This window comes from Cenococcum geophilum (assembly GCF_001692895.1).
Source record: "Cenococcum geophilum 1.58 unplaced genomic scaffold K441scaffold_1, whole genome shotgun sequence".
NCBI classification, from domain to species: Eukaryota; Fungi; Ascomycota; class Dothideomycetes; order Gloniales; family Gloniaceae; genus Cenococcum; species Cenococcum geophilum.
The window spans coordinates 4696962-4715950 of record NW_027137559.1 but is presented as its reverse complement, the minus strand read 5'-3'; the positions used below and the strand labels follow the sequence as shown (position 1 = coordinate 4715950).

The 18989-nt window shown below is 49.7% G+C and overlaps 6 protein-coding genes across 6 annotated transcripts; 5 read left to right on the top strand and 1 right to left on the bottom strand.

Annotated features, from left to right (window-relative positions):
• The first annotated feature begins 1762 nt into the window (after window positions 1-1762).
• On the top strand, window positions 1763-2704 carry K441DRAFT_650519 (uncharacterized protein). Its single transcript, XM_067647048.1, has one exon. It carries the CDS (start codon window positions 1824-1826, stop codon window positions 2367-2369), a length of 546 nt encoding a protein of 181 aa, XP_067510483.1. The 5' UTR covers window positions 1763-1823; the 3' UTR covers window positions 2370-2704.
• A 2450-nt stretch (window positions 2705-5154) lies between these two features.
• Window positions 5155-6985, top strand: K441DRAFT_600048 (NCS1 nucleoside transporter family protein). The gene is made up of 2 exons (XM_067645176.1): window positions 5155-5609; window positions 5667-6985. The coding sequence occupies exons 1-2, from the start codon at window positions 5240-5242 to the stop codon at window positions 6953-6955; spliced, it is 1659 nt and encodes a 552-aa protein (XP_067510482.1). The 5' UTR covers window positions 5155-5239; the 3' UTR covers window positions 6956-6985.
• Window positions 6986-7527: 542 nt separating this feature from the next.
• Window positions 7528-9502, top strand: K441DRAFT_672563 (uncharacterized protein; the record flags this gene model as incomplete). The annotated part of the gene is made up of 3 exons (XM_067650569.1): window positions 7528-7533; window positions 7590-9202; window positions 9442-9502. The coding sequence occupies 3 exons, from the start codon at window positions 7528-7530 to the stop codon at window positions 9500-9502; spliced, it is 1680 nt and encodes a 559-aa protein (XP_067510481.1).
• Window positions 9503-12736: 3234 nt separating this feature from the next.
• Window positions 12737-13525, top strand: K441DRAFT_683451 (uncharacterized protein; the record flags this gene model as incomplete). The annotated part of the gene is made up of 2 exons (XM_067651693.1): window positions 12737-13341; window positions 13396-13525. 2 exons carry the CDS (start codon window positions 12737-12739, stop codon window positions 13523-13525), a joined length of 735 nt encoding a protein of 244 aa, XP_067510480.1.
• A 346-nt stretch (window positions 13526-13871) lies between these two features.
• On the bottom strand, window positions 13872-16271 carry K441DRAFT_8235 (putative glutamyl-tRNA amidotransferase subunit A). Its single transcript, XM_067654478.1, has 3 exons — window positions 15803-16271; window positions 14424-15675; window positions 13872-14199 (listed from the first exon to the last, which is right to left on the bottom strand). Exons 1-3 carry the CDS (start codon window positions 16184-16186, stop codon window positions 14066-14068), a joined length of 1770 nt encoding a protein of 589 aa, XP_067510479.1. The 5' UTR covers window positions 16187-16271; the 3' UTR covers window positions 13872-14065.
• Window positions 16272-17523: 1252 nt separating this feature from the next.
• Window positions 17524-18720, top strand: K441DRAFT_532385 (NAD(P)-binding protein; the record flags this gene model as incomplete). The annotated part of the gene is made up of 4 exons (XM_067642232.1): window positions 17524-17848; window positions 17926-18293; window positions 18351-18617; window positions 18676-18720. 4 exons carry the CDS (start codon window positions 17524-17526, stop codon window positions 18718-18720), a joined length of 1005 nt encoding a protein of 334 aa, XP_067510478.1.
• Window positions 18721-18989: the final 269 nt, after the last annotated feature.

Here is an 18989-nt window from a genome sequence, read left to right as displayed (position 1 = left end):
AAGACAGCGCGTGACTCGCGCTGGAGGTTGTTGATTCTAGTAGAGAGTAAATAGAGCTGGTTGATCTATGTCAACGTAGAACTACTTGTGCTGGGTTGAACCGAGGAAGCAGACTTCTGCTGACTGGTGCTCGAAGTTATTGAGCTAGTGAGCACTGCCACGCTAGAAGGCGTACTGGTATTGATGGTTATGGTTGGCCGGAGGCTGATGAAAATGTCGATGAGGATGTGACAGAGGTCCGATAGTGGGTGGAGCTGGTTGAAAACGTTGGGTAGGAAACTAACGAGATACAAGTTGTGCTACTCGTATATGATGATGTAAATGGGATGATGCTTTAGGAAAGGATTGAATTTGAAGATATTACTACAGTATGAAGGGGTACTGATATCCCATGACCCGCCAATTATCGTCCTACGTTATCGATAAGAATTTGGCCAATTAGGAGGCATGGATTGAGTACGGTTCCTTAGGGTTTGGTGCACGGGCCATACCTTAGCGATAACGTAACGGGTGATGGGATGCTGGGTGTATCGTGGGAAGGTGACGTTGAGCATGGCGTTCCTTCGTTGTATGACGGCACTGTGAACATGCCTAATGTCCATGGCGACCAGCCTTCCTGGTCGGCAGGTTGAGTCCATTGATGATTGGTCCGCTCTTTTTCTTTGCTTTCTCCAGCTAACACAAGTAGATTTAAGAATGCGACTAAGAAGAGAAGTTTCGCGACCATGACGGGCTTCAACGAAGATGGTAGGAAAAGACCGTAGACAGGATTCACATACTAGCGAAAGACTACAGCAAAAGGCGCGAGCACAAGATTACAACAGAAACTTAGCCAAACCTGCGGGCGAGGCGCCTTCTTCCAAGAAATTGACGATTAAAAGAATACAACCTGTCAGGATGGCATTGTTATGAGGACGAAAGAGAAAGTGAGCGGCGGTCAGGGTGGCTTGCCATTTACTGGTCTTCAGCAGTCGCAGGCCGGAAGAAGCATGGACTTTTGACCAAGTCAATCTTCTTTGTAGATTCTTTAGGTACTAGGTGAGTAAGCCACCGCCAGCCTAGCGCAGGACATGTTGTTTTCGTCTGCATCGCATCGCATAGTGGCTGACTGAATCCTGACTATTCATTGAATTACCTCCGCCTTCATTCGTGCATGCGACCACCATCTCCTCCCAGCTCCTCGCTCTCGTTGGTGGCACATTTCGAGACCAAAATGTGCTCCGGTGCTAGCACTTCTCTGGCCCGCCTAAGGCTTCGATGATCTTCACGTCATGCACCCTAATAGCCAGTGAATGAAACTGCAGAATCGGCTTGCGCTCCCACAACCTGCAGCGCTTAACACGCGCTAAACCCAATTCGATATAGCGGTTTGAGGCAGTGCATGAGAAAGCGCTCTAAACCATGATTCATTGAACGTGCTTCGCTCCCATTGTTAAGGTGGAAGCCCCCGTAGTTTAGTCTACAGTATCTCCGCACCGTTGTTTCGCGGAGCATCACATAGATGTTCCTGCAGCGAAACGATTCAAGGAGAATTAGAAGTACCGGAGATCTCTTTCCCGCTGAGCTTTACCTTCAGATCGCTGATCAAAATGCAGCCTCCCGTCGCAGTCACCTTAAATGTGAGGTTCAACGTCGTCTCTCTGATATCCGATTTCAAACGACACGTTCATTTAATGCAAACTGTGATCATCAACATCAAATGATCATTTCGGGTATCCCAATTACACCCGGTCATTCATGTCCTTTTAATGACTCATCCCAAGCCTAACACACCACCACCTCCGCCATCCCGACCCGGATAACCCAGCCAGCACTCCGCCATCATGGTCCTCAACCAAGCCGACCCCAAACCTATCCCGGACCCCGACAACTCCACCATCTACACAGCCACCACACCCCCCGAAACCGTCGCCGCCGACCTCCTGGACGANCATGACCCGTTCGACAGCGCCGAACCCAGCTCCTCCTCAGTCCCCTGGCCCGGCTCCACCTTCATCATCCGCTCCGTCTCGTCCGGGCACGTGATCACGCTGCTTGACGGGCAGATTGTGCTGGCCCAGCCGGGAGGCCGCGGCTCCATCCACTGGGCGTGCGTGGAAACCAAAGGCTGGCTCGGCTTCCGGAATCTCGCCTCGGGTAGATTCCTGGGTCACGATATAAGAGGAAGACTGTGCTGCTCAGCCGAGCGGCACCAAGGATGGGAATACTTTTGCGTCAGGATGAGGCCGGAGGGAGGCTATGTCTTGCTCATGACCCATTTTGAGAGGCTTTGGCACGTGGGGACCAAGGTGGAGCAGGGGGTAGAGAAGCTGGCGAAGATTGAGGATGGGGGATCCGGTGGGATCGTTTGGGAGTTTGTTAAGGTTTAGTGCCCTAAAGCTCTTTACGTTCTTCGAGTTGTCGACAATGATTCCTTAGAACGACACTTGCCGATTTGACTAAACTAAAGGATACACCGTGATTCTGACGGGAAGTGCACGGAAATGCCTTTATAAGAAGCTCTCAGTCGCTTGAAAGGCCACTCCATAGAGCGCGTTCCGAAGCATATTCTCACTTCCTAGGATGTCTGATTTATGCTGGTGATAGAAACCATGCAACCGATAGTCTAGCTTACATGACCTGCTTGGCAATATTCCCTTATCTCAATGTCCAAGTTTCTTGAGGCAGCAATATCGTAAATTGTAAAATTAAATGAATCATGGCTTATATGGATTTTACTGTGAAATATTCATGGATAGCCTCAAACTGTTGTAACAGATTAAGTTTAGTGCGTGCCAAGTGCTGCAGGTCATAGGCAGCTTTAAACTGTGGAGCGCACGAAAAAGCGGAAGCCTATCTGCGGGATGCGGTCATCAAATACAACGCAAAGCCACTCCACACGACCTCCAGCTAGAACCGGCTATCAAAGCGGGTCCACAACCAGACGCACAACCAGACGCATCACCCTGCAGCTGTTATCCATTCGCGATTACGAGCATACTGGATATGTGTGAGGGTCTGCTCAAAGCATATAATGGACCTTCCTCTCAGCTTCCATCGTCGTGTAAACCTTGTTAAGACAGCTTCTGATCTTACTTGCGCGCCCTCCTAACAACCGCAGCCCAGCCTGACAAAGGACAATCGACGACAATCTAGGACATAATGGTCGGAAGCATTAACGCAATTCAGCTTGCTGTTCAGCAAGCCCAAGGCTCCACCGTTGGAGTTGTTCCTCCAGACGGAAGCGTCCAACCACGACTAGAGACTGGTGACTTCATTCAAGATGCGGATTTGGTTAACTTTTACCTTCTGGCTCTGCAAGAGTTGATGCAGCAGGACCGGAAAATGCCATTTTCATACTTCCAGACTGCGGGTGCGCGCGAGGCTGATTCATGAGCATTAAATTGGCCGTTTTCCTGATATTTCCTAAGCATACACGGAAGGCCATGGGCAAATTGGGACAAAGTTGACCCACACAAATTCACCGTGAATTCAATGATTTTGTGAAAGAAGGAAACGGACCGATTCAGAAAACCCTTCCGGGATCCATTTCTCCCCCGACAAAAATTGATGAATGTCCATGGATATCCCATCTACAGATGCGGTATTCCCATAATTCTCATGATTCCAAAAGTGCGCGTGCGAATACCGAAGCGCTCGAGGAATTAACCGAAATCGATAATCCTCTTTACAGCTGTCGGCCCCCAGATGGAACTAATAAATGGAATGACGTTGCTTGGAATGGGCAGATTGAAACTACCCTGTCAGTAAAATCTGCGTTCCAGCCTCCCATTGACATATATTCAATTCTAACAGGCGCATTAGACCGAAGGGCCGCATGACAGATTTCCTATGCATACCATTCGCGGAATTTCGACAAACGGAAATAGTGACCATAGCTTCGTCAATCAAACTCTCGACAACGTGCTCAGTCACAGCACCGGCCGTGGGCTGCCTCTTGGTGGAAAATGTACCGAATGCTTCTGGGACCTTCGTTGACGTACGGAGAGATGTCAAACACATCTTACGTTCCACCAAGCGATGACGAGCCAACGAGGAATGAGCAGGACTCTGTGGAAGGGTTTCACAACGACATTCATGTAATGTGAGGAGCAGGACACGGGACCGATTAATCGTATATGTATAGACACATGGCGCTCAATGAATACAATGCTTTTGACCCCATATTCTGGCTCCATCATGCATCAGTAAGGGAATAGCTTCAAATTAGATTGATCGTTGACGGCTGTTATAGGAATATTGATTGTATCATTGCCATTTGGCAAGCTTTGAACCCCAAAAAGCGGTTCAAAAGGCAGCCCCTCCGTGGTGGTCCCACATACGTCACGGCAACCATGACTGAGGAGCGATCAACTTCGCCGCTTGTACCGTTTCGCAAAGGGTTCGGCGATAATGGCACACCGCTCTGGTGGACATCAAATGAAGTTCGTGATTGCAGAACCCTTGGTTACACATACTGTACCCCTAGATTCCTACAGAGAAATCAGACATTGGCTCGCTACGAAAGTGGGTCAATGATCACTATGAACTTACGAATGGGATTCAAGATATGTGGTCTGGATTTGTCTCTCTATGAGGGCACAACGTCAGAGTGAGAGATAGCTCTGTTTATGAGTCGTCTTTGCTGATATTCACTACCGTTTTGAGGCGGCGATTTCTGTTAGAACATACTGCGATCTTGATTAGCCTTAACCATTAAACTGAGGGATACGCATAGTCGGATTAATCAATGGCCGCTAGATATGTAAAATTATAAAAGTGTACGCATGTAGGTCTTGGATTCGTGTATTAGGTGTCGAAAACCAAATAGGGCCTAGTTCAGGGTTTCTACAGGGAGACTCTCTTCATTTTGATCCTCGCACGAGTTCTGACATTAGGGTTGTACACATAGTGCCCGTGATAGATCTGGCTATGCTACCAGTAGCCTAGTGTAGGATGGCGAAAATGAACCTTTGCTGCTGAAAAGATGACTGGTGGGACTCTCCGATGTGGGGCTTGTAAAGCGGAAGATCTGCACTCCAGGGATCCACAACATGCATACTGGTATCAGCACGCTAACAACCCTAGCATTAGTAAGCTATTCGTACACCGCTAAGACACTACGGTGTGCTGATGAGCAACTATAATAAAGGGCATCATTAGCTCCTTTTTTTTGTGAATTTCCTGGTCCTTTGAGCTGACGCTGTGTGCCTTTCGTGTTCATCGGGAAGTCACATAATCTTCTCTTTCTGCTTCAGCAATGATTTCCCCGAAGACTAAAGCAAAACTTTCTTGCTGGGCAAGGCGACTCGAATGTCCAGTAGATGAAAACGCAAACTATAAGAATACGTTTTGGTGCAACCGAGATCTGATCCCCATCCCGCCGGACAGAAGAACATGGAGATGGCAGGATTTCGCAGGATACTGGGTGATAGCTGGGATCAACACGACTCCATGGACTGCTGGTGCATCTCTTCTTATACTAGGGCTCAGTGTACCACAATCGATGGGCGTAGTGGTCGGTGTAGGCCTGATATCTGCTTTGTTGGCCGTTTTCGCAGGACGGCCAGGCTCACGTCTTTATCTTGGCTTCACTGTTCTCAGTAGAGCTTCCTGGGGAATGCGCGGAGGTGAGAGATCCCGGAGCAGTCGATAGATTTGATTTCACACTAGCTGATTGATTCAAGGCTTCTGGCCTGTGTTAAACCGTATCATGAATGCATGCATATGGATGGGAATCCAAATGTATTGGGGAGGGCAGGCAATCAAAATCGTCCTTCGGGCTTTAATTGGAAACCCTTTTATCAATTTAAAAAATACTCTCCCTCCATCAGCAAACGTAGATACAGCCAGTTTGATCAGCTTTTTCGTTTTTGTTGTCGTGTTCCTCCCGCTTCCCATGATACCGCCTGAGAGACTCCAAATCCCGTTCAGAATCACATTTGTTATGATCACCTGCACCATGTTTGGCCTTCTGATATGGTCACAATGCGCGGCGCATGGCCCTGGCGAACTCATCCATGCCAGCTCGACAAAACATGGGGCTGTTCTCAGTTGGAATACTGTTTATGGTCTTCAATCCTTGATCGGCGCCCAGGCTTCCGGCTGTCTCGGCCAATCTGATTGGACCAGGTATGCACAAACACCTAATTCGGCATTATTTGGACAGCTAGTCGCCGCTCCAATCTTCATTTCCGTAACATCCATTTGCGGTATTCTGATCACTTCCTCCGCTGCGACCATCTACGGCGAGTATATTTGGAACCCTTTCGAGCTTCTTCTCACGATGCAAGAGAGCTCAGGATCAGCGGGCACACGCGCCGGGACCTTCTTCGCCGGTTTAGGGTTCCTTGCTAGCCAGCTTTCTCTTTGCCAGATGTTGAACGGAATATCCACCGGCATGGATATGGCTGCTTTATGTCCGAAGTGGATAAACATCCGTCGTGGATGCTACATTCTCACAGTTATCGCCATTGCGATATGCCCCTGGAACTATGTTACTAGCCCGGGCACCTTCATCACGGTACTTAGCAGCTGGAGCGTCTTCCTGTCCCCTATGACAGGAATTATTATCAGCGATTACTTCCTGGTTCGCCATGGACAGTATCACATTGGTGATTTATATCTTGGAAATAAATCCAGCGCGTACTGGTATGTCTGGGGTTTTAATCCACGAGGGTTTACAGCATGGATTTTGGGAATGGTACCATTGCTCCCAGGCTTTGCGAGGGCTGTGGGGCACACAGCGAATGGGAATGGTTGGGACCATATATATGAGATCAGCTATTTCTATGGGTTCTTTGTCGCGTTGGTGGTACATGCGGTACTGCATACGGTGTTTCCGGCTAAACGGCAGCGGGGAAGTAGTCCATTTGTCCTGTCGATGCATGCGGAGACACTGGAGAGAGCTGAAGGCGAAGAGGGGCGAAAGCAAGAGTACACCTCCTCAAAAGAGACGGAAGCCGCTAAACCTTGAATATACAATGTAAACGAGTGTTGTCCATTTCATTTTACTTAAAAAGGGAGTGGGTAGAGGGCATATATAGGAACAGGAATTCTACAGTCACATCAACGATTTGCGCTGTCTCTGTCTTGACCGTAGGATGATTTCAGGAATAATTAGCGATGACGGCATCTCTTACTGTGGTTTTCTTATCTTCTGCAAATTCGCTTGATAAGCGCCCCCACATTATAAAATCACATATAAATTATATGCCCACTACTTTTATGGCTTAAATACGTTCATAATGCCCTTTAAAAATCCTCTATATTGTATCTTTTAGATATGTGTTACCTTATACTTGTGTGTTGTGGCCTCCTGACCCTCTAAACCGTTAGCTAGCTGTGCCTGACCCGCCGCGACTAATAACACTAGTCCTACCCCAAAACTAACCTGTCTTATGTAACGTAGGTGATAGGGTTATAACGGTTTGGAACTTCAAAACTGGTGCATAGACAAAATTTGGGTGCGAAACCTGCTGACCGCCATAACCCCTATCACCGACATTACCTCTTGTAGTTAGCGTCTTTAGCCCCGACGGACATCAAATGGCGGTGGGCTCTCTTCACATTATTCTCAGCACATCACAAAACCATGCAGCGAGATACAGATTTTACCATTGGAGACATCATTCCACAAATTCAAGGGCATACCGGTACTCTGCAGGGCCTTTTTAGGCATAATATTCAGCGAGAGACATGAGAACCTACGGTTCCTCGAGATCCCGGCTCGGGCGGATCATACACGTCTCAGCCGCGGATTCGCTTGCAAACTTGCTAAAAGAGGAGAGCATCCCAAGGAATCAAAATATGTCGCTGTCCCATATTGCTGGGACTCATTTAAGGAACCCGAGTCAGATACGAACAATAGGTCATTTCGACCATCACCAACAGTCAAAGTCGAAGAAAACGGCGCGCCTAGGGATCCGAAATGTCCTGCCGACGTTTTGATTCGGGCGATCAGCTTCGCTATTGTCCACGACGTATCGCTTATTTGGATCTATCAGGAATGCGTCGATCAAACGGATCCGATCGATGTTGAAAATCACTTGCAATGCAACCATGTCATTTTCTGCCAAGCGAAATTCAAAGTCGGTCTTCTCAGCTTTAAGATCACGGACCAAAAACAAGTACACGGCTTGATCCATATTAGGCTAGCCCACGCTCTCTCTAATGGACATTCTAACGTCCTCAGTAGCTGGGGAGTGGATGGAATTTTGGCTGACGTGCGTTACGTGACCCGACTATTGAGAGCTATCTCGAGAGATCGCTGGTTCACGAGAACATGGGTGTTTCAAGAACGCTACTCCGCTAATATCGATATGTGCCTTATGTTACCGGCGTCCAATGATGTGTTGAACAATTATCAACCTTCCTTTGGTTACGATCCCATTGGGACCGATTTTCCGGTTTCCGTTGAAGAGATCTCGTTCGTTGCAATCGTCTGGAGACATCATTTCACTGATCCAGAACTGGACCAACAGCTCGAAGTGGATATAGCTATGAAGGACTCAATGCATGAATCCTTAAGCTCACTTCATGATGCTGCGCAACTCATTAGCGGTCCCATTTTTATGGGAGCTCCCTTGGACATCGTCTGGGACTTTCGCCAAATGTCTAACGGTTCGACGGCAGAACTCGTCCATGTTCGCAACTATGCGGTTTACAGGACCTTCTTGGGAATTGAAAATTGCGATAATCGGGTTTTCTCCGATAGGTTGACCATCTTGTCGAACTTGATGGACTTTGAGTGGAGGCTTCCTAAAACACACTCCTACGGCTACAGCTTCGCCTTAGTTCTGCTGGTCGTTCAAAACGAATATTATCCAACCATTCTTGTTCGAGGAAACAAAAGTGAACAGCAATTTTTTTCCAGCCCCGTTTCAGCCGTGGACTTGATTATCAATGCATTCAATCTGAAGAAGCTTATTGCACAGGGTGACAAAGGCTCAGAATGTGGACTGGACAATATGTTCTGTGCTCTAGCCGATATCTCAGCCGATATTCAAGAGAAAATAAACCGCCATGAAAATTTTGAAGACGTGCTGAACGAGCTCGGAGAAGATCGAGTTGCGAGTCTATTTGATCTCATCCTGGAACACATTCACAGAGTGAGCATCGTCCCTCTCTCTTCGACTATCGTCGAACTATTAGGAGGCATTGTAGGCGCAGAACACATAGACGACATCGGTTTAGATCATAGTCATGGCGAGGCTATAGTAAGGTACGGTGTTGCGACGAATCAGCATGCAGAAGGCGACGCATTTCTTGCATTTAACGGACGCTACCGTTGGCGTTGTAGATTCGTTGAAAAGTTCTTTTGATGAGCTGGCCACTGACTTGTATTGTGCGATATTTTAACTGATTCCCTTCATTTTTGACTGCCTGTTCAAAACATCCCATCATTGATATCGTGCCTGTCTCACCTCGTGTCCAAGAGCCGGGAACTGCTAAACTTGCTAGGTTTCCAGTCATTGATGTTATCTCTCATGGCCACGAGAGGACCTTCCCGTTCGCAAGATAGATACTAGAAAAATTGCTACCCGGCCGGCGATAGCATGCTAGAGCTCAAGTTGTTGAGCAGCAAGACCCCGACGCACAATGAGCACATGGCTTCGGCGTTCGAAATGGCTTTGCTTCTCCTCATAAGCAGCGATAACTTCCCTCCACTGACGAGAACCGCGGCCTTGCTTTATCTTGAGCCATTGGGGTCAATTGAGCCAACAAAATGAAGCAATTCCATGCGTTCATGCTCGCAACAAGCACTGTTCCCTCTGTTGCAAGCGGGTTTGGTAAATTTGGGCAACAAGCGCGCGACAATCTTGCTAGACACGAGAAAGTAGCAAAGAAAGCGGAAGTTCTAAGATTGAGAAGCGTAACATAAACAAACTGCGGTTCCTGACCGATGCTACAAAACGTAGGTACAACGGTGGCATCATACGTTCTTTGTGGAAGCTGACAACATGTTCTAGCTTGTTGATTCCCTACCTGGAGTTCCCCTCGATATTGGTGAGATGTACAGTGGCTTGGTCCCGATCAATTACGACAACACCTCAGAAGCTCTGTTCTTCGTTTTCCAACAGTATTAGAGAGCCTGTACAAGGTGACTTGGCCTACGAACCTGCTAGTCTTCGATTCAGTAGAGCTAACGTAGAGATGTCGCACAGCGTGCGGGTAGGAGTCAGTGGTTATTAAGACGTCGTGGGCAGTAAAAAGTTTTTATATAAGATAGTAAGATCTCAAAAACTACTACTAATAGCACCCCTTTATAGGAAATAACTACATTCTTATTCTAAGCCTACCTATATAATCCTTATAGATACGAGTCAGATTTAACGACCCCTTATAATTAATAAATAAATAAATAAGCAAATAAGCCTCTTTTTAACCCTTAGAGTAACACACGCCTATAGAGAATAATAGGTTACTCACCGTTAATCGCACTATACTGCTGTTGAACGGACAATGAAGGATGAGGACTCTGTCTATTAAATGTGGCTCTAGGGCCTCTATATATACATAAGGCAGGTGGTAAGACATACAAGGGTAAGTAACTGAGTGGTGAGATATACGAGTAAGCAGCTGAAAAATAGTAAGCAAGTCCGATTCAGGTCAGCAACTGCCTAGTAGTCTAGATAATAACTATACAGTTCTTGTCTCTTCACGGAGTAGCCCCCTCTAAAGAGGGCCTAGTAAATAGGGCCTAGGCGGAAAAGATACTTAGAGTATATATATTCTATATCCCGCTTACCTTTTAGTATTATAGTACCGGTTATAAATAAATCCTCCTTGCGCCTTTAATAAGCTCTAGGGAAGATTAGGGTATATATAATAGTAATAGCCTATAAGAGATAGCTATAATAGAAGGCGGTTAAGGTATAAGAAACTACTAGTATATAGTAATTAATTAAATAATAGTAAGGCCTAGCTAGAGTAAAGTAAACCCTAGCTATAGGTAAGCTAAAAGAAGGATATAAATATAGACGTAACTACTAGGCAGCCCTAGGGCCGCCAGCTGCGCGCGGAGATAGTTAAACCGGGTTTTTTAACTCTACTAAGGTGGCTTATAGGGTTTCCCCCCAATAAGCTAGGGGTTTTTCCTATATGATATTGATTTTCCCCTGTGTGCGGAGCAGTCTGCGTGGGCATAGATAGGATCCGTATCAGACGTTAATCAAAGGATACATTACTACTAATATATCCAAGGTCAATCTGACGAACATGATTTGGGTCGATCAACCATGGGACAGGTTATTCAATTCGCACCCCTAAAGCCACCTCACAAGAAGAGATAGCGCAGAACTTTGTTGATTTCTTCAAGAACTGGGAAATGCTCTTCGGTATCAAGAACTTCAAGATTTACGTAACCGGCGAGAACTATGCTGGCCACTATATCCCATACATCTCCGCAGCAATGCTTGACCAAAATGATAAAAAGTATTTCGACTTGTCCGGTGTTCTGGTATTCGATCCTTGCATTGGCCAATCCGACTATACGCAAGAAGAAGTTTTCGCTGTTCCATTCGTTGGGACGAATGCAAATCTCTTCAACTTCAACGAGAGCTTCATGGCCGAAATTCAGGCACTACATCAATCCTGTGGGTACACCGACTACATCGACAAGTATTTGACCTTCCCACCAAACGGAGTCAACCGCCCGTATTTTTCAACTACACCAGCGAAGCAACTGCGACTTCTTCGACCTCATCAACAAGGCCGCTTTCGACCCTAACCCCTGTTTCAACATCTGCGAAGTCACCCATATGTGTGGGACTTCCTCGGCTTCCCCACCGAACTCGTCTACACGCCCGCAGGTGCTGACGTCTACTTCGACCGGACCGACACTGAAACCGCTATGCACTCGCCGCAGTACGTGGACTGGGCCATATTTGGAGGATTATGGTGGATCGCAGGGGATTATGGGCATGTAGCATTATGAAAAGAGGGCCGATGTGGGCGGAGACGTACATAGTGGGGCATATACATCCGCAGTTCCAGCTGAGAATTACGTACAAGTATATTCAATGGGTGTTGGGAAGAGTTGATTCTTTGTAGTGGTTACGACGTTTTTGCGTAAGCTGTGTTAGAAGGATTTGTTTGAATCCCGGGGTTCTCCCTTGGATCTCCCTAAGTAGGCATGTTGCTGGTAGGCACACTCTCTCTAGATGTCGACGAATTAATTTAATAATAAGAAGAATAAGTTTGATGCGAGTTAAAATGCATAAGCAGAGGTGCAATATAGCTCTTCATACGTAACCTCTCCAATTTTATCGTGCATCGAGTTAGTGTATCTTGTTAGAGAGTCAATTGAGGGGAAAGGAAATTACGTGCAGCCTGTTTCACTGCTCTCTGTTGTCGTAATCAAAAAGCGAAACGGCGCACGTTTTCGGTAATTCTAATTTTAATTTTTCGCTAAGCACCCTTAAGCATGTATATCGTCAATGCTCTACCTTGTACGCTCTGTCCACTTGATGTACGCAACTGAGGCGCAAGTTTTACCAGAGCCTAAAGTATGAGCAGAAAGTATTCAAGCGGTGTGTAAGTGACGTGGATGAATGCGTCACCCTATCCCTTCCAACATCATCAGGTCAAGTATGAGGGCTATAAAGAGGATGAGGTTTCTCCAGAAGCATCAAATCCACACAGCAACAGCAACCCTCTACAGTGAACATCATTCTAGTCTTTCTTTAAGCTCAACCTACATTCTTTCCAAATTTTCAATCCATTCAAAAACACTCCACCCAACCCACACATCAAAATGCATTCCTCCACCATCCTCCTCGCCGCCTCCTCTTTCATCTCCCTCTCCTCCTGCCTCCCAGTGGACCAACTCCTCTCCGCCCGCGACCAAGTCTGCGGCAAGGCCCCCAGCGGCAGCAACACGCAACAGGCAGTTCTCTCCCAGCCCTCGGGCCCGCAGAACGCAGCCGCATGCCTGAGCGACTGCGAAGCCAACAGCTCGTGCCTGTCCTTCCTCTTCGGCATGGTCGACAACGAGATCAAGTGCCTGCTGTACCCCTGTGCCGCGTCCGCTATCCCAACGCAGTCCAGCCCTAACTTGATTGCGTACGACAAGGCATGCGCCTCCGTCCCGACCGTCACGCCAACGGCTGCGAACCCAACTGGCGCCAATACGCAAACCGGCGATAATACGCAAACTGGCGCTAACACGGGGGGCGACAGCAACCCCGGCAAGACGACGACGCCTGCGGGCAATCAACAGAGGCGGGAGCTGGTGGCCCGCAATACATGCGGCGGGGCGCCGGGTGGGCCGTCTAACGCGCAGCCGATTTCTGCGCCGGCTGGTATCGATACCCTACCTGAGTGCAAGGCCAAGTGCACTGCGGATCCATCGTGCGAGAGGTGAGTAGGCTCTTCTTCGGGTTCATGAACTCAGCGCTAACATGTCTTCTCTAGCTTCTGCTTCGGAACGCTCACACCTGGCGGTGCTGATGTCTGCCGTCTCTATGCCGTCCCAGCTGCGTCAGTGCCAGCGCCCGCTTCAGGCCAGTCGCTTCAGGTGTATGATGTTGGTTGCTCAGTTTAAGTAGTGCGCTTTGATGCCCCTTGCTGTTTCTCCTTTGTTTTCAGCGCTTGTGGGTGGTTCGGATCTTGTACACCTAGGCGCCTGTGGAAAACTCTCATTGGAGAAATTCGAAGGGGATAAGCGATTAGTGTGTTGGGGACTAGATAAGTGCATTTTATGATGTGGGGGGTTTCTTTTTGTTTGGATTGGCTGTACACTCGTTTTCTCTCCTTTTCCTGTCGTTACCAGATCGATAATAATTATAAAATGGTTGCAACCCTATCGAGTGATCTCTGATAATGAAATGTGTCGCAAGTGAACACTCACATTGCAAAGGGATACTTCTGTATCAATAGATAATGTCGATCTCACACCTGTTTCATGATTAGATTGTTAAAACAAGTACAGACGGAGTGCTACAATTGCGTATTAGGATACTGGTATAGCCTTGCCTCTCGCTCTCTGCCTCGGATATTAACCAAACCGGGGTCGTTAGTACTGATCTTCTATGCTACCACCACTTCTAGCTCCGTGTCCGCATACATCCCATGCAGGACAGTCTCACACAAACTTCGCAAATGGCAGCCCAATCTGCTCCTGGATATACTCTAGCGCCTCTAGCACTTTCTCATCTTCGTAGCGCCGTCCCACAAGCTGTAAACTGATAGGCGCGCCAGCGTATTTTTCCGGAGAATCTAGGGAGGGAAGTCAGTGACGCGTCCATCGACCCATCCTACCAACTGGCTACCTTCCACCCTGTCAAGGAGTAAACAATCAAGGCTACAACAAACCACGATAATCATGCCAGGGTGAGACCTTCAGACACTCCACCACCGAACCTTACCAACCCCTTCCCCTCCCCGTCTCAATTCCGTCTCTCTCTCTCTACCCCTAAGAACAAAAGAAAAAACCGACTCACAGCTCTCATAATTCACCCTATCCTCCCGATTCCTCGGCACGTACTCCTCCACCCCATCGACCCCGACATCAACCCTATCAACCGGAAACACCACCGCCGGATAATCCAGCAAATTCCACTGCGCCGTATACCCCCAATACCTCGCGCCATCCAGCACCGGCGCGACCCCCGGGCCGACGGGACACAGAATAACATCCACATCCCCCCACAGCCTCGCATACTCGGCGCGATACGCCTCGCGCTGGCACGTCAGCTCCCACACCTGGCCGACGGACAGCGGGCGCACGAGCGGGTTCTCGGTCAGGATGAAGCGCGACAGCGGGCGCAGCGGCTCGCCGGACGCAGCGACGGCGGCGAGCTCCTCGCGCCCGCCGTCGGCGAAGTAGAGCGACGCGATGATGCGCCACGCCGCGTCGTGGCGGTGCGGCGTCCAGTCCACGACCTCGGTTCCCGGGATCGGCCGCATCTTGTCGACGACGGCGCGCAGGGCGCGGGTGACGGGCGGGTGCGGGCGCACGACGCCGTCGTCCCAGAGGACCGCTACTTTGAGCGACTTGGGCGGGGCGGGGTGGTGGTGCGGGAGCAGGCAGGGCGGGAGCTGCGGGTCGTCGCGCCAAGGGAACGGCAGCAGGCTCGGCTCGCGGCGCCAGGGCTGGGCGGCGATCAGGGTTTTCATGAAGAGCTTGAGGCCGGCGAGGCTGGTGCTCAGCGGGCCGATCACCGGCACGATGTGCTCCTGGCCCAGCATGGTCGCGGCGAGGCCGTCGAGCGGGAGGCGGTGGCTGGTTGGGCGCAGGCCGTAGACGCCGCAGTTGGCGGCTGGGCTGCGGATGCTGCCGCCGATGTCGGTGCCGATGCCGAGGCAGCTGCCGCGCAGGCCCAGCAGCGCGCCCTCGCCGCCGGAGCTGCCACCCGAGGTCAGCTGCGTGTTGAACGGGTTCGTGGTCGCGCCGTAGAAGTTCGAGGAGGTCTCGAGGTGCATGAGGGTCTGTGGCTGCGTGGTGCGGGCGTAGAGGATCGCGCCGGCGGAGAGCAGGATGTCGAGAATGTGCGCGTTTGACGGGGCGGTTTTGGAGGCCCAGGAGATGAAGGCGGCGTTTAGGGTTAGGCCTTCGATCCCGATGTGCTCTTTTACGGAGATAGGGAGGCCGTGGAGGGGTCCTAGTGGCTTGTGGTGCTTGGAGAGGTAGCTGTCGAGGTAGGCGGCGCGGGCGAGGGCGGTGGCCGGGAGGAGCTCGGTTATACAGTTTGTCTGGTGTGTGAGTTAGTGCTCCGTGATTTCTCTGGAGTATTTTAGAAGGAGATATTTGATATGGTGGAGGGATATCTGCTTTTTCTAATGTGTTTAATAGGAAATTAGCGTATTCGAGTATGCCTACTAATTCCTGAGCCAAGCCAGCTCGCCTCAAGAAAGCTTTCGTGACTTCTACTGCAGCAAGTTCACCCTTCGCCAGCTTATCCACAAGCACTTCAGGTGTGGTCTCTGTAATTGATATTTCCTGTGCTGTTAATATCTGCTTGGGGATCTGCGTCACATCAAGTGGAAGCTCAGCGGGGAGCTCGGGAAGAGGTGGCTCGAGAGCTGCAATGGAGGCATCTCGGTGATCTTGTGCTTGCTTTGCGATCTCCTGCCATGTTGGACCGGAACGACGTGGAGCGGGTAGAAGCGAGGGAGAGACTAAGCTGGAGTGGAGACGGGAGTAGAAGCTATGAAAGAGACTCAGAATGGATGGGAAGAAAGGGACTGATTGTAAGGAGGACATGGTTTGGGCGTGAAGTTCCGTCGGGTATTTCCAGTTGAGGCTTGAAAGTGGCAGAGATGGAAGAAGCAAATTGACAGAGAGAGTTCAAGCGCCCGTAGCGGAACTTGGCATTGGTAAAAAAAAGAGAAAGTAATCAATGTATTCTTTGGTAGCCATCAATCGATTTCCTAATTACCGTCTCACATGCATGGTGACTGTGCATGGTGATGGTGTCGTGCAGCAAAAGATAAGGTGCTGAGAGGGGTTGTGCACGGTATAACGTGACTGAAGCCATTCGCTAAGGCGGGGCTGGATACCGCTATGCACTGACTGTTGGATGAAGCTGCACGCTGACTCCCTCTGCCCCGTAGGCGACGCACGACGTAGAAAGCGACTTATGCATCCTCCCATCACACCTATTGCCGAGACTCCTCATCGTAGAATTCGATTGGGTTTCGATAGAGTTTCGTGTTCTTCGCAGCCTTCCTTATACATGTTCTGGGTAACCCTGTGGATTGCTGCTGGGCCCTGAGAAAAGAGAGGTATAACGTGGTACCTAGTGTTGCGAAGACGAAGAAGTCCAGTTACAAGTAATTCCCTTCCTCTCCATCTCGCCTACGCCTGTCACTCAGCCAAGTCAATCCTGGACACATCGCCTGTGCCATTCCTCCAACTTGTTCGGCTTGTTCGCCTCGTTTGCACAAATATTGGCGAGGAAGACTGAGTCAACAGTCAACAGCCCTACACACCCTGCTGCACGTGCTGAAGCCACACTCAGTTACGAGGCGGCGGCAGCGTTCCCAGCTGACAAATAACAAGCTTCCTTGGTGCAAAAGGCGTTTGTGTGCCGAAGCGATGCTCTTAGGGCGTTACGAGCTCTTGGAGCGTTACGAGCTCTTGAAGTTAAAGAGATGACTGTTACATATACTTGACATAAAGCTCTCGCCGGATTTCCCTTTTCGGGCATCCGGCAGCCCCGCGTGTTTCTCTAGAGCTTCTATCACGCCCCAAGAGCAAGTGCAAGGCTTGAGCTCCGCGGTAAACCACTCCGCGACCACTCAGTGACCTCACCAACATGGCCAGGTTCAGCCCGTCTGCTGTCCTTGTACTATATCTATCACTCCTCCGCCGTGCTTCTACTGGTTCTTGCATCACTCTAGCCCTCTCGGCATCTTCGTCTGCTTCAAATTCACCCGTCATTCCTGCCCGGAGAAATTTCCCTAGCCTCGTGAGCTTTTTCTTTGCCTCGCGAACATTCCTTTGCCTAGTATATCAATTGGTTCATGGTCGGCAATAGAACTACTCCACATATTCTTAATAACCTCCCCAACCCCGCCAACAGCTTTGCAACCACCACCATGACACCCTTTGTACGAGTAATTTCTTTGTATGCGCAGATATTGCCATGCGCCTGGCGCGCTAGCAGGACGGTACTCCCAGTCAGCACATACCCAGCCGCTCGAGCATTTTCAACTACGGTACAGAGGAAGTCTGCTGCCCAATCAGGCCGAGCGCCACTAGATCCTCCAACAGGCGGCAAAGCAGATGCTGGCACATCGCTTCTTGGTACCAAAAAGCACCTACCTGAATTCAGCCTGGCAGATAAGGTCGTCCTAGTATCAGGAGGAGCTAGAGGACTCGGCCTCACACAGGCAGAGGGTCTTCTGGAAGCTGGTGCAACAGGTGCGGAATCTTAGTCCTGGCAGCGCAGCTTGTGCTCTACAAATTTCATTGGCTCGGAGGCAACTGACCATACACAGTTTACGCCTTGGATCGCCTTCCCGAGCCGTCTCCCGATTTCCACACCATCTCTGCGCGCGCGGAAAAAGATCTCGGCACGTCCCTACACTACCGCCAGACGGATGTGTGTGATATACCGAACCTGAACAAAATCATCGCCGAAATCGCAGACAAGCATGGCCGACTGGATGGACTAATCGCCGCAGCCGGCATCCAACAGGAGACGCCCGCGTTGGAGTACACCGCCGAAGACGCAAACCGCATGCTATCGATCAACGTCACAGGCGTATTCATGACGGCGCAAGCAGCGGCGAAGCAGATGATCAGGTTCGGGCAAGGTGGAAGCATTGTGCTGATTGCTAGTATGAGCGGGTCGATAGCAAATAGGGTATATCCTCCTACCACCGAGGTGTAAAGCGCAGTGACTGAAGAATGGTGCAAACAGGGCCTCATATGTCCTGTGTACAACGCGTCCAAAGCAGGCGTGATCCAGCTCGCGCGGAATCTCGCCTCTGAATGGGGCGAGTACAACATCCGCGTCAACACTCTCTCTCCAGGCTATATCGTCACAGCTATGGTTGAGGAGCTGTTCAAGCAGCTTCCTGAGCGGCGCGAGGAATGGCCGAAGCAGAATATGCTTGGGAGGCTGTCTGGGCCCAGGGAGTATCGCGGGGCTGGGGTTTTCTTGCTAAGCGACGCGAGCAGCTTTATGGTAAGCTGATGTCCAAATTTCGTTTCAACAGAAGGGGAGCTGATGATGCATTTGCTAGACCGGAAGTGACCTTCGAATGGACGGCGGCCATGCAGCGTGGTAGTGTGGGCGTTTGTATATACGTGGGTAAGTTGACGTGTGAGATCTTTTCGACCTATATCGGATCACATCGGGGAGAATTTGAAGTGGCTTGAGAACCTGGAGGCGAGGGATTTACCAGCGACTATAGCGAGAAAATATAATTTCTTCAAGTAACCTCTTATATCTGACAATCGAAATCAGTTAAGGAATGTACCTAAGTAATTTGAGCACATTTCGTCACTGGAGATATACAATTGGGAGGTCCTGATGTGGACTCGTCATCGCGGCTTC

Bases quoted from the DNA above. Each gene is read 5' to 3' on its own strand.
- K441DRAFT_600048 (XM_067645176.1), top strand. From the start codon at position 5,240: ATGATTTCCCCGAAGACTAAAGCAAAACTTTCTTGCTGGGCAAGGCGA. The intron at 5,610-5,666 runs GTGAGAGATCCC...GATTGATTCAAG, and splicing joins TTCCTGGGGAATGCGCGGAG to GCTTCTGGCCTGTGTTAAAC.
- K441DRAFT_8235 (XM_067654478.1), bottom strand. From the start codon at position 16,186: ATGTCCTCCTTACAATCAGTCCCTTTCTTCCCATCCATTCTGAGTCTC. The intron at 15,676-15,802 runs GTAGGCATACTC...CTCACACACCAG, and splicing joins CTGGCTTGGCTCAGGAATTA to ACAAACTGTATAACCGAGCT. The intron at 14,200-14,423 runs GTGAGTCGGTTT...TTCCCTCCCTAG, and splicing joins TAGGGTGAATTATGAGAGCT to ATTCTCCGGAAAAATACGCT.